We start from the raw sequence: 12,370 nt of genomic DNA, 5'->3' as shown, positions 1-12,370 counted from the left end.
AATTTCTCATGAAAATTATCTGTCAAAAGTTATGCTAGGCCCAATTAAAGAACTATAAAGACTTAGATTTTACATACCATAAACTTTCTAGTATATGCTCATGGGCTAACGTGGTTTTTCTTTAGCTAGCACTAGGCAGTAAGCTAACCAACTGGCTCTTCAATCTGAACACTATCCTTGACAGGCTATTCAAAAATTTTTCCATATTACTTTTTAAGATACATAATTGAATAGGTAATATACTTCAATAGCACAAGATTAAGAAAGTACACAACTCCACATCTTGCTTTTTCCCATATTATATCATGGATAATTTTACATCTAAGTACATAAAGAGTTTTCTCATTCAATAAAGGTCTCATTATTTATTTGATCAGTTCTTTATTAATGGACACCTGGTTGTTTCTCATTTTTTGTTATTACAAATGTTACAGTGAATAACCTTGTACACACAGCAGTTTACACCTATGTACACATAACAGAAAGAGAAATTACTAGAAATGGAATTTTGGGATCGAAGTCTCGTATTTGCAATTTTTATAGTTCTTGCAAAATTGCCCTTAATTGAATAACTTTAACCAGTAATTTATGAGAGGACTCTCTCCTACCTTTGACAACACAGTGTATTACCAATGTTTTTATACTTATTAATGTTATCTCACTGTAGTTTTTATCACTATTCTCCAATCATGGGGTTAGCTACCATTATTGGCATAGAAGCCATTTATTCATTTTGATACTCAGGGTACAGGTACAGGGCAATTATAAATGTTCCTAGAGCACTGTATTTTCAGAGTTTCCTGAACTACTGTCTTGATAGATGCCCAGTGAACTTTGTTCATTTCCTTTTATTCTGCCCCATTTTTTTCTAGAATTATCCCAGGCATTTCTTGAGCACCCATTTTATTTTAAAACTAGTATCACTAGAGGCAAACACAGTACCTGGTACAATAGTAAGAGCTTAAACAAAATATGGAACAAATTAATAATAGCAATACCAGAAACATTTACTTACTACTTTACATGGCTAAGTACTCTTGTAACTATTTCAGTCTGTATTTGCAATGACAATTTCAAAATTAAAGATAAAGCTGCTTTAGACATGACACTTTAGGTACCACCAATGACACTTTAGGTGCCACCATAATCTATTGCTCTGAAAGTTTTTGTGGTACCGTTTATTATACAGAGAAACTCACTGCTTTATTTATTCTTCCTTTATAATTAACTTTTTAAATAAAGATGTTATTTATTTATTTTTAGAGAGAGGGGAAGGGAGGGAGAGAGGGAGAGAATCATCAATGTGTGGTTGTCTCTTGCACGCTCCCTACTGGGGACCTGGCCACAACCCAGGCATGTGCCCTGACTGGGAATCAAACCAGTGACCCTTTGGTTTACAGGCCAGCACCCATTCCACTGAGCCACACCAGCCAGGGCTATAATTAACTTTTAAGATCACATTGTGTTTACTTCTTGTTTTGTAAAACCTGAAATGGCTTTTGGCCAAAAGTCTGTTGACTGTTGTGGTGGGGGTTGGGGGGAACATTTTTCTGAGGAAGGGGGAGGTGAGCAGAGAACTCATTTAAGTTGATTTATCTACACTCTCTTGGCCAGATCCATTTGTGACCATGTGCACACACTTGTGGGACACCTGACTAAGGTTCTCATGGGGAAGAGAACAGAATTAACAGAATCTATAATACTTGATTAAACTATTAACTTTGCCTCATTAGCACCACACTCTAACCCCTTCACATGGGATGGTATTGTATAGGCATTTGTCACTCACCATATAAATACTTCCTGAAAAACTTGGGGATCCAAAGACTTCATCATCATCATCACCACCAATAGTAATACTAGCTAACACTTATGGGGCGTTTACTGTTTTCTAATTGTTTTACGTCTATTAATACATTTTATCCCATTATTCCATTTTACAAATAAAGGAGAGTGAAATTAAGTAACTTGAATGAGGTGAAATAGCTATTAAATGTCTGAGTCTGGTTGGTTCTGAGCCCAAGCAGTCAGTCTCCAGAACCCACTCTGAAATCTGTTTTGTTTTGCAATTCGCAAAAGAGAAAATGTTTTTTGAAACACACTTCTGAAATCCCAACAGGAGCCCTCCAAGCTGTCAGTGGTCTGCGATGACACCAAGTGGTAATCTGGGTGTGCTGCAGGCATCTCTTGATGTAAATCACTCCTGCCCAAGCTTGCCCAAGTAACTACTATATTCCAAGAGCCAATATGCTTGCTCTACAGAGAGCTTCATGACAAACCTGTTTACAAGCAGATTGCAATACTTCAACCCAACTTTTTCTTATGTCAAAGAAAGAAGCGTCTTTCTCAAGGTTAGCTTGTATTTTGCATCCCATTTCTATCTCCCTACATATTTCACTCCATTATTTATCTCTCCCTTTTCTTGCCTCTTCAAGTTCTGTTTCACTAGTGGCTCTTCCTTTTAAACCTAAGTGAGTTCCTGTTTCTCCTATCCAGCAATGACAAGATAAACAGAACAAACCTCTCCTTCAACAATCACTCAGATTCACCTTCTTTAGAAAAGAGTTCTAATAAAGGGATTTCCTTGATTAAAAGCCTTAATTCTTTTTCAATCACTTTCTGAATTAAGTACAAATCTCAGTCCAACATTCAGGACCTTCCAAAAATGTGTTTCAATTTACCTTATCTCCCACAAGTCCCTTACATTTACTTACCCTAAGCTTCAACCTCACAGTTCCTCATATGTGATTTTTTTTTCACAAGGTGTTTCCTCCACATGGACTTGCCTTTATCAGAAGACTCAGCATAATCTTATATAATTAATCATGTTTTTTAATTTTAATTAAATTATAATTATTTCTAGTTATTTGGGCTATCTACCACCCACCCACCCATACATTATGAGTGCCTGAAGGCAGGGACTAAATGTTAACAGGTGAGCAAGTAAAAATTAGCTTGGGCTGAGAAAGCAGAAATCCAGCCAGTCATCAGGCTGCAATAATAGACGCCGATAAAGCCAGCTGCAAATTTAACAGAGAACAGTATTTCTTCCAAAGTCACACATCTGTAAAATGAAAACAACCCCCTTTAAGCGAACACTACTTTTTTCATCACCGAGAAACTGTTCTCTACAGTTAGCGACTATAAGAAACTTGCTGCTTGAAATCAGAGTAGTGAGAAGAAAACAACCCACATTTGTCTGGAGGGCATAAGTTTCTTGGACACAGAGAAGCAGCCTTGATTTCCAATCCAGGTGCAGAGCTTCAGATAAGAGGTGTTGTGTGGACACAACATTCCACATCTATCTTTACTTTGTGGTTTCCAAGGAAACAGGACTCTGGGTTCATTTTGCTGTCCAGACCTTATGTTGACCCCTTCACACAGGCCTGCTTTTAGCTTACCAAAACAATTCTTCGTTTAAAATTCGCCTAAACTCCACTCTTCCCTGTAATTCCTATGACTCTTTTTCTTTGTTTGGCGAGGTGTCCCACGGTTTCTCTGGTGTGGGGAGTGGGTCAAAAAGCCTGACTTTTTGGATTACAGATTTGTCCTCGGTGGCTTTGCGCTGTGTGTTTTGTATCCCTGGCTCCTTAGCTCGCCCAAAGTAAGCGTTCAAAATTGCTCACTCTAGTAGACTCTGAATTAGAGTATTTGGGTTATAGTTAAATAACTTAGATTGATTATATGGATTCCAGTCTCAGTTCTACCAATAACTAATTAGCAGGATCATCTTACACAAGTCAGTGCATCCCATTGGCCTGTTTTTTTTAAATAAGAATTAAAAAAAAAGATTTTATTTGTTTTTAGAGAGGGGAAGGGAGGGAGAAAGAGAGGGAGAGAGCTGGGGAGCTGGCCTACAACCCAGGGTACCCTGGCTGGGAATTCCGACTGGGAATTGAACCCACAACCCTTTGATTAATAGGTTGGGTCTCAGTCCACTGAGCTACACCAGCCAGGGCCCATTTGGGTGTTTTTTTTTTCTTCTGTAAAATGAGGGGCTGTTTCTCACAATAAGAGGGCAAGGGCTTTGGTGTCAGGTAGATCCAGGCTGGAATCCCAGTTCTACCACTTAGTAAGGCCTATGATTTTTGCTTTTCTGAGCCTCCGTTTCTATTTTAACAATGAAAATGGATATAATACCAAAAACTGCCTGGTAGATTTTCCAGGTCAATGAGGATCAAGTTGGTTGTTACAAGCACCACTATATTTGATTACTATTTCTATGCCTATTATGTGAGCTAGGACAAGTAAACCTTTCTGTGCCTCTGTTTTCTTATAAATAAAAGTGGACAAATAATACCACGTAACCCAATGGGGTTATTGTGGGCATTAAACGAGATGAAAAAAGTAAAAGGCTTGAACAGCGTCTCACATATTATTAGAGGCTCAAAATATGTGAACTAATATAATTACTATTCTATTTCTACTACTAACTATTCTGTGGCCAGAAGCTCAGGACGAACAATTTCATTATAAGGAGAAAACCAAAAAACGTACTGCAGGCTCAGAACAGTGAGACGTAATGCAGTATTTCTCTTTCAAAAGCAATTGACACGCCTAGCACTGGGTTAGGATCCGCCTAGTCCTCATTAAATATGGCAGCGAGCTGGGACGGCTTATTGCGGCTGCGCACGCGGAAACACCTCCCAGCGCCTAGATCTCAGCTGCAGTGTCGGCCCTGCCGCCTCCCAGGCTGGCATCGCCCCCGCCCGGCTCGGCGGAGGTGCTGAGAGAGGGCCCGCCAGGGCGCGCACGCGCAGACGTCAGCTGTGCTTGGCGGATACTTGGCTAGGCGCCTGTCACATGAGCCGCGCGCCCGCTCGGCTCCCTCTCCTCCCGGCGGGCTGTGAATGAAGCTCTGCCGGCTACGTGGGGCGCTAGCTCAACTTGGTGTTCTGAACGCCAGAGCCGACTGAGCGCTTGGCCCGCCAGTGGCGGACACGGGCTCCACCTCTTCTGACCTCGGCGACAGGTAAAGACAGATGAGCTGTCCCTTCCCCAGCAGGTCCTTCGCGGCCCGCTGGCCCCCGACCCAGCCCCGGAGCACCCTGTGGGCGCAGCGACACTGGGAAGCGCTGCCCGGCTGATTCGGCCCCCAGAAGATGGGGGTTCCCCATGCCCGGCCGCCGCCGTCTGGCACTCGAAGGAGTTAGATCGGCTAGTTCTAGCCAGTGCAGGGCGGCATCTTACCGGGAGCTCAGCTCTAGTCTCCGAGCCAAGGGTCCCTGCGCTGTCCCAGCAAAGTTTTCTTACGGAGCGGCGCCAAGCCCGACCCGCTTTTGAATGGGGGAGGTTGGCTGCGGGCGTCCCCTTTCCAGGACTGGAGCAGAGTGGCTTTGGTTGGTAAAGCTCTGTCAAGGCCCGGTTCTCTCTCCTGCTCTAGATTCTCAGGTTGGTGTGGGTCTTAGAGAAGGAGTCCAAACTCCCGGAAAACTAGTTGCTGCAAGTTTTTCTTTTCCAACTTAATGCGGGTAGCCAGTTTTCTCCAGACTTTCCAGGCTTGCGCCTAAGCGCTTTCAGCACGAAGGGCTTTCTCTTCACGTCGATGAGCCTTTACCTTTATACATTTCAGAGCAAATCAGTTTCCTCGACTGTCAAGTGAAGCTGTACGTGTGCCCCGTGTGATAACGTCAGTGTAAGCTACCTCGAGTAAATGAGGGAAATCCAGAAGTGTCGAGCATAAAAAGCCAGTAAGAATGCGCTTTATGTAAACTCCATACATTTATTAGCAATTACCTGGGCTAGACTTCAGAGATGTTAAATTTCACCCGGCCCTACCAGGGTCGGATCACTACTGTTTAACTGCAAAAGAAGGCAAACTCAAAACTGTCCCAGGTTCCAGAGAAGTCATCAGGGCGCTTTTTTTTTTCTTTTCCTGGCGAATCCATCTTAGGACTTTGTGAACTTTTCCTTATCCAAAGCATTGTCTTTTCTCTGTTGGTGTTTTTTGGACTAGTGTACACATTCACACTTAGTTCTTAAAAAATTCATTAAAGAAGGCCAACATGATGACTGTCAAGTTTGTGTTAGTCTTCAGTACTGCAATAGTGCTTTCATTTCAGGGTGGAGGTGTTTCTTGTATAAAAGCTATGGAAATAGCAATGTACTTTGATGTTCACCAGGTCAAAAAGGTGAGGACTTCTTTAAAAATGCCGGTTGGCTCATATGGCAAATTTGGAAGACCAATTTATTAATTAAGAACTTGTTTAAATGAACAAGCAAAGTGTTTAATATATAATATCTTGAAATCAAAGTAATCAGACCTTTCATTTTTTCCTCCCATTCCTAGCACCTTTTAAATCCTTGGTATAGTATTGTCCTAAGGCTGATTTTGACATTTTAAAAATAGGAATGAGTTGAATTAATTTGGCTTTACTTAAATTAGTATTTTATTTTTTCTTTTTCTTTGGGTCTCCCCCCTGCCATTATAAAAGCAACAACTGCTCCCTAAAGGACATTGGCAAAGTGTGGGAAGGTAAAATGGAGTGGAGAGAAAAACCACCCAGAGGGCATCACTCTTTCTATTATGTTTCCTTTCTTTTCCTACACAAGATCTATTTTAAACTTCAAGTAGTCACAAATTTGCTGTACCTTCTACATTTTTTTTAAAATGTAAAGTTGGGGGTTTGGGGAGGGCATTGGATATTATGCTGCTCTTCATTTCCCAAAGCATGGGATGTCAAGATAGGAAAGATGCTTAATGATTATCCCATCCAACCCCCCATCCTTTGAGATTTCAAAACTCATTTGTTGAAGATCCAGCGATTTATGCAGAATTGGACAACACTCAGTGACAGTGTAAACTGACTCTAGATCTCCCCATTTTATCCTTCAGAGATTCCTTGATGCTTAGGAGGGACCTTGACACTACCTGTATTTATATATCTTTGAAAGAGAGGCTCAGGGAGGAATAGGAGATAATTTTCAAGGATTTGAAATGTTTTTTTCATTTAGATAGCCTTTTTTTTTTCTTTTTTACTTTTTCAGGTTTGGGGCTTAAGCATCTGTCAGAGAGCACACTGCTGCTGTTCCACTTATATTCTATTCAAGCCTCTCAACAAAACTGGGGGCTTTGGGAAACTCTGAGCCTGTGACCCCAACGTGGGAGTGGATAGGATCAACATGGCCATGTGGCAGGGTAAGAAATTAGCACTCATTCCTCTAACTGGTTTTTCCTCCTTCTCCATCCTCCATTCCTACCCCCCTCCCAGCTAGTGGCAGGCAGCCAGCTGTTTCTTTAATTTAACCCTTTGTCCTCACAAGGACAAGGCATATTAGTTTAAAAGAAGTTGCTGCTTGCTAGAAAAAATTATTTTAAAGTGGGGATGGAGGGGTGATAGGGGACGTAGAAGGAAAAAGTCTTGCCAGAAGCATTTTCAAAAAACTTCCTTTGTTTGAACATGTGCTTGTGGGGGGATATATGTTAGGAAATGGGGTTTTTTCATATTTGTGTTTTTCATTTGTTTGTGGCAATTTTTTATCATAAGGTTCTCAAAGGTAGGGGAGAGCCTTATGATAAAAAGGCCTCCTCTGGCTTCCTCTTCCCAGTAAAGACTTTAAAGCATATTTAAAGTTACAGTGTTTATGGTTGGTGATAGAAGGAAAACGCCTATGTTAATGCAATGAACAACATAAGAACAAAGCTCAATGATATCTTGACTGATGGATTACATCTCTTGTGAACCTGTGAGTTGTTACCAGCACACAGTTATGTTTTATTTTTGGTGGGGTTGAAGATTGGACTCTTTGGGAGAGTATCAGAATCTCCAGGGGTGTGTGGGATTTTTATGTTTATCAGAAAGGAGTATAGGTTTAAGAAATGATAGGCAAACCCTACCCAAATTGTCTGTGACCCCCAAAAAGTTAAAGATGAGGTAGAATGAAGAGTTTGGATATCTATAAATATACAACATGTAAGTTTGTTGGTGGTCTAATGGAGCTTTTAAAACTGTCTCCTGTTGGTTATGGCTGCAAGTATGTAGTTACACAAATGTAACTATTTTTGATGTAAGAGGATTGTCAAGTTAAAGACATTTATTGAAATAGAATTTGGCCTGTATGCCTGCTTTGACTCATACAATGGGCATTTATCAGGAGCAGTTTGAATATTCTTGTTTAAATCCTGAGATATTCTTTCATTCAACAAACAGAATACAGAAATGAATAAGACAGGGAACTCTAGACAGTTCCCTGTCTTATGGGAAAGAGACAAACAAAAACTGTGTCCGGCTGAATGAGTGTTACAATACGGAGAGTTACAAAATGTGATAGACTCCCAGAAGAAAGCATAATGAACTCTGAGTTTTGAGCTGGTCTGAAAAAAAATGAGTGGGAGTTTGCCAGATGAGCAAATGAGAGAATTGAGTTCTGGGCAGACAGAGAAGCACTGTTTGGGAACTTCCAAGTTGCTCTGTTTGCCTCGTGTGAGATGTGTGGGGCTTAACCTCAGATGAAGCCGGGAAGGTAGTCGGGGGCCAGATAAAAAAAGAGCCTTGTGTGTTCTAGGGAGGATTTTACACTTTATCCTGAAGACAAAGATTCTAAACCTGGAAGTAACATAATCAGATTTTGTTTTAGAAAGATGACTTTGGCAGCAGTGTTGAAGTGGGGTTGGAGCTGGAAAGAATGAAAGCCAAGAGCCATTTGGGAAGTTTTTGGTATAGTGGTTTAGGTTAGAGATGGTGAAGGTCTGAGCAGAAGGAGAGGCAACAAAGATGGAGAGAATGGAATGAATTCTAGAAATGTTCTGTGACTGGATGTGGGAGGAAGTGAGACTCAATTGACACCCAGTTTGGGTGCCTGAGGCAGTTGGTGCTATTCACTCAGAGAATGTGGGAGTTGATGAGAGGGCATGGGGATAGTGGGAAGTTACTCTACCTTGTTTCGTTTGGCCTTTTTTGTTTGAGACACCTGTGGGCTGTCAGGTCACTGTTTAAAAGCCAATTCTGAAAGTATGGAACTGGAGTTTGTGCAGGTGGGGATCTGAAGTTTTGTTCTAAATGATGCATAAAGAACTTGTGTGTTTTCTCTGTGTTTAATTCAAATGTCATTAGTAATTATTTATTTTATTATAGAGACATTTTAATGAATAACAATTTTCAATAAAAGGTAATTCATTATTTTATGAATAAGTAATATATTTTCCTATCCCAGGCCCTGAAATATGATCTGTTTAAAATTACATTGGAGTCAAACCTAATTTTTCTAGCATTAGTGAAGAGGGAGTATTACACATAAGTAACTGCACCTCATTTATTATTTTCTGCAGCCTCTGAAGTGGCAAGCATAGTACAGTGATAGTTTGGGTGGCAGTATAGCATGATAGTTAAAAATATGGATCTGGGTTCAACTCAGTTGGTTCAATCATTTGGTAATTGAGAGACCTTGGGCAAGACCCTTAACCTCTCTGTGTCTCAGTTTTCTCCTGTGCAAAATGGGGATAATAATAGAACTTACTTCATAGGGTTGTTGTAAAGATTAAGTTAATATATGCAAAGCACTTGGAACTTAGTTAGTGTCCTATAAGTGTGTGTGCTGTTATTATTAGTGGTGAGACATCTAGAATATTGTGTATCATTTAATCAGTGCTTAGTAAAATTTAACAATAGCTGTTTTTGTTCCTACTGCTACACTTCTTCTACGACTACTATTGTTACCACTATTGTTTTGTTATAGCCCAGCATAGGATTGGGACCCTGGTCTATACAAGGCTTTTCATGTTATCCTTGGAAGTCCTGCCTTGTGGTAGTCTGTTTGGGTCTTTAGGTAGAGGTTTAGAGCTGAAGATATCCTTAGAAAACATCTACCCCAACCACTAGAGGTTAAGTGACATGCCCATGGTCAAATAGGTTAGTAGTAGTGACAGGATTCAAACTCAGGTCTCCCAATACCCTATTCCAATTTTCTTTCTGTGGGCTCATAGAAGAGGTTATGTGTGGGCCTTCCAGCTCAAGGAAGCTCTGATTCAGTCTTGAGCTAGCTGAGGAACTCTTAAGTGTTAGAGGAAGCCAAGGTTCCTTAGTTTCTCAGGTCATCACTGTACAGTTCCTCCATGGAGAACTGGATCAGAATTCCCATTCTTCTTAAACATGGAAAGCATTATTATTTTGACTTGATTTGATGGAGCCCTCTAATACATTTCCTGGCCACTTTAAACAGAGTGTATTGGGCATAATTTAATATTTTCAATAACTCAGGGTTATTATTAATAACATCAGTTTTATTGGCCTAATAGTCAAGAAAATGTTCAAGAGAAGATTAGTTTGTGATGGGATGAAGTTGGAGACTTGTGTTGTCACTGTTATTTATTTACTCAGTTAACATTTCTGAAGCATTGGTTGTGCACTAGGCACTATGCTGGGCCTTAGAGATATAATGGTTGGTAAAAACAGGTATGGCCTCTGCTCCCATGGAACTTACCAAATAAGATAAAGGTAGCATTTAAAATTCATGAAATGATTTAGCACTTAACAAATATGGTGAAATAATTTGGAAAAATGGTACCAATGTAAATTTAGAAGGATTAAAATAGTTTCTTAATAAAGGAGGGGATACCTCAGAATTCCCTGTGGTGCTTTTAACAATATTTCTGCTCAAGTCTCATCCCCCAAATTGTGATTCAGTCTTAAGACCTGAGCATTTACAGAACCTCTGTAAACAATTCTTATGTGTAATCCTGTTTGGGAACTGCTGCATTAAAGAATCTAAAGATTTTTTTTTTTAAGAGAGAAATGATAAAGGAAATAAAAAATATAAGAGGATATATAATCTTGGAGTTGGGAAGATAAATATATGCATAATATCGAAAGTATAAAGAAAATATTACTATAATCAATAGTATGAAACTTTTAAATTTCTGCACAGAACCATAAATAAAGTTAATGAGAAAACTAGAAACAGTTGCAACAAGAGTCATTATCCTTAATACATAAAGACTTACAGAGCAGTAAGAAAAATACAAGTATTTTACTAGATGGGAATAAAAAATACATAAAAGAAGAAATTTAAGTTTCCAGAAAAAAGTGAAAAAATGTTGTTAGTAGTAAAGAAAGGAGAAATAAAATGGCATACTATTTTCTCAAATAAAATATGCAAAGATTTAAAAGGAATGAATGGTGGCTGGCTGCAGGAGATCCAAGATGCCGGAAGAGTAAGTGGAAGCTACACTAATCTCCAAGGACCAATCTGGAATTACAAATAAATTGTAGAGAAATCATCCTGAATAACCAACTGAACACTAGCTGGAGAGAGGCCTTATAACCACAGACAGACAGAAGAAACCACTTCACCACAATGTGACTGGTAAGGAGTGAGAAGGAGGTGCGAGAAGGATGGCTGGGTTCCCATGGGGAGCAGCTGAAATTCTGGAGGGATTTTTCAGCAGTCTGGGGTCTGCCCTCGGAAGTGTGGGGTCTAAACCCCATCTGGGCTCCGCATCCTACAGCACTAGAGCCAGAAAAGCATCTAGATAACATCTAGCTGTGAAAAGTAGGAGCTGTTTCTGTCTGCCAGGGAGAGACAGCTGGATACACAGAGAGCCTCTTAAAGGACCAATGTACAAAATTTCCTTTGGAGCCACATACCCTGGGCTCTATCCAGCAGAGGGAGGGCAGAGTGGACTGGAGATACTTGAGAAGAGTCTGGGATTGGTAGCTCTCAGAAGGGAATTGAAGAAACAGCTGCCAGGATCCCTGTGCTGAGTCGTTCTCCATACTGGAGAAGCCATCTTTCTCAGGTGGAGCACTGCTCTCTGAATGGCATCAGCCTGAGGGGAAGCAATATCCCTGCCCCGAGGAATTACTCTGCCCTACCCTGTGGAGCTTAACCCCTGCTCCTGAGTACAGATGAAGCTATATCACTGATTAGTTTAACAACTACGGCAGATCTGTGGGAGCTCTATGAGACTTCAGCTGACCCTCTCCCAGGCCTCGTGCAGATAAAAGCTGGCCTTGCAGCCTTGGTACACAGCCTTGTTCTTTTGGCACACAAACAGGCCCAGCAGAGGGAGCCACAAGCTCTGGATCACTGATAGCTCCAAACAGGTTGACCAGGGCCGGTCGCAAGAAGCGTCTAACACAGACCTACACCGGAGTCTTTGCAGATCTACCTCATACACAGAAACAAATACAAAGAAGCAAAGAAAATGGGAAGACAAAGAAACAGAACTCAAATGAAAGAACAGGAGAATTCTCCAGAAGAGCTAGATGAAATCGAGGCAAGCAATTTATCAGATAGAGAGTTTACAGTAATGGTTTTAAGGATACCCAACAGCATGAACAAAGATACAGAAACCAGAAAAAAGGACCAGTCAGAAAAAAAGAAGGCAACATCTAAAATAAATGATACACTGGAAGGAATAAACAGTAGGTTA

At 40.6% G+C, this 12,370-nt stretch overlaps 1 protein-coding gene across 1 annotated transcript in view; it reads left to right on the top strand.

Annotated features, from left to right (window-relative positions):
• Positions 1–4,788: 4,788 nt before the first annotated feature.
• The window catches only part of LOC129065194 (H(+)/Cl(-) exchange transporter 5-like), a 163,753-nt gene continuing 156,171 nt past the window's right edge, over positions 4,789–12,370 (top strand). The window contains exons 1-2 of the mRNA XM_054566423.1: positions 4,789–4,972; positions 6,988–7,138. Of these exons, the coding sequence (XP_054422398.1) occupies positions 7,123–7,138 (16 nt within the window). The 5' untranslated portion in view covers positions 4,789–4,972; positions 6,988–7,122. The remainder of the gene's footprint in view (positions 4,973–6,987; positions 7,139–12,370) is intronic.

This window comes from Pteronotus mesoamericanus, unplaced genomic scaffold, assembly GCF_021234165.1.
Source record: "Pteronotus mesoamericanus isolate MK-2021 breed Mesoamerican mustached bat unplaced genomic scaffold, CSHL_Meso_final contig_173, whole genome shotgun sequence".
NCBI lineage: Eukaryota > Metazoa > Chordata > Mammalia > Chiroptera > Mormoopidae > Pteronotus > Pteronotus mesoamericanus.
This window is presented reverse-complemented; position numbering and strand designations above follow the sequence as displayed.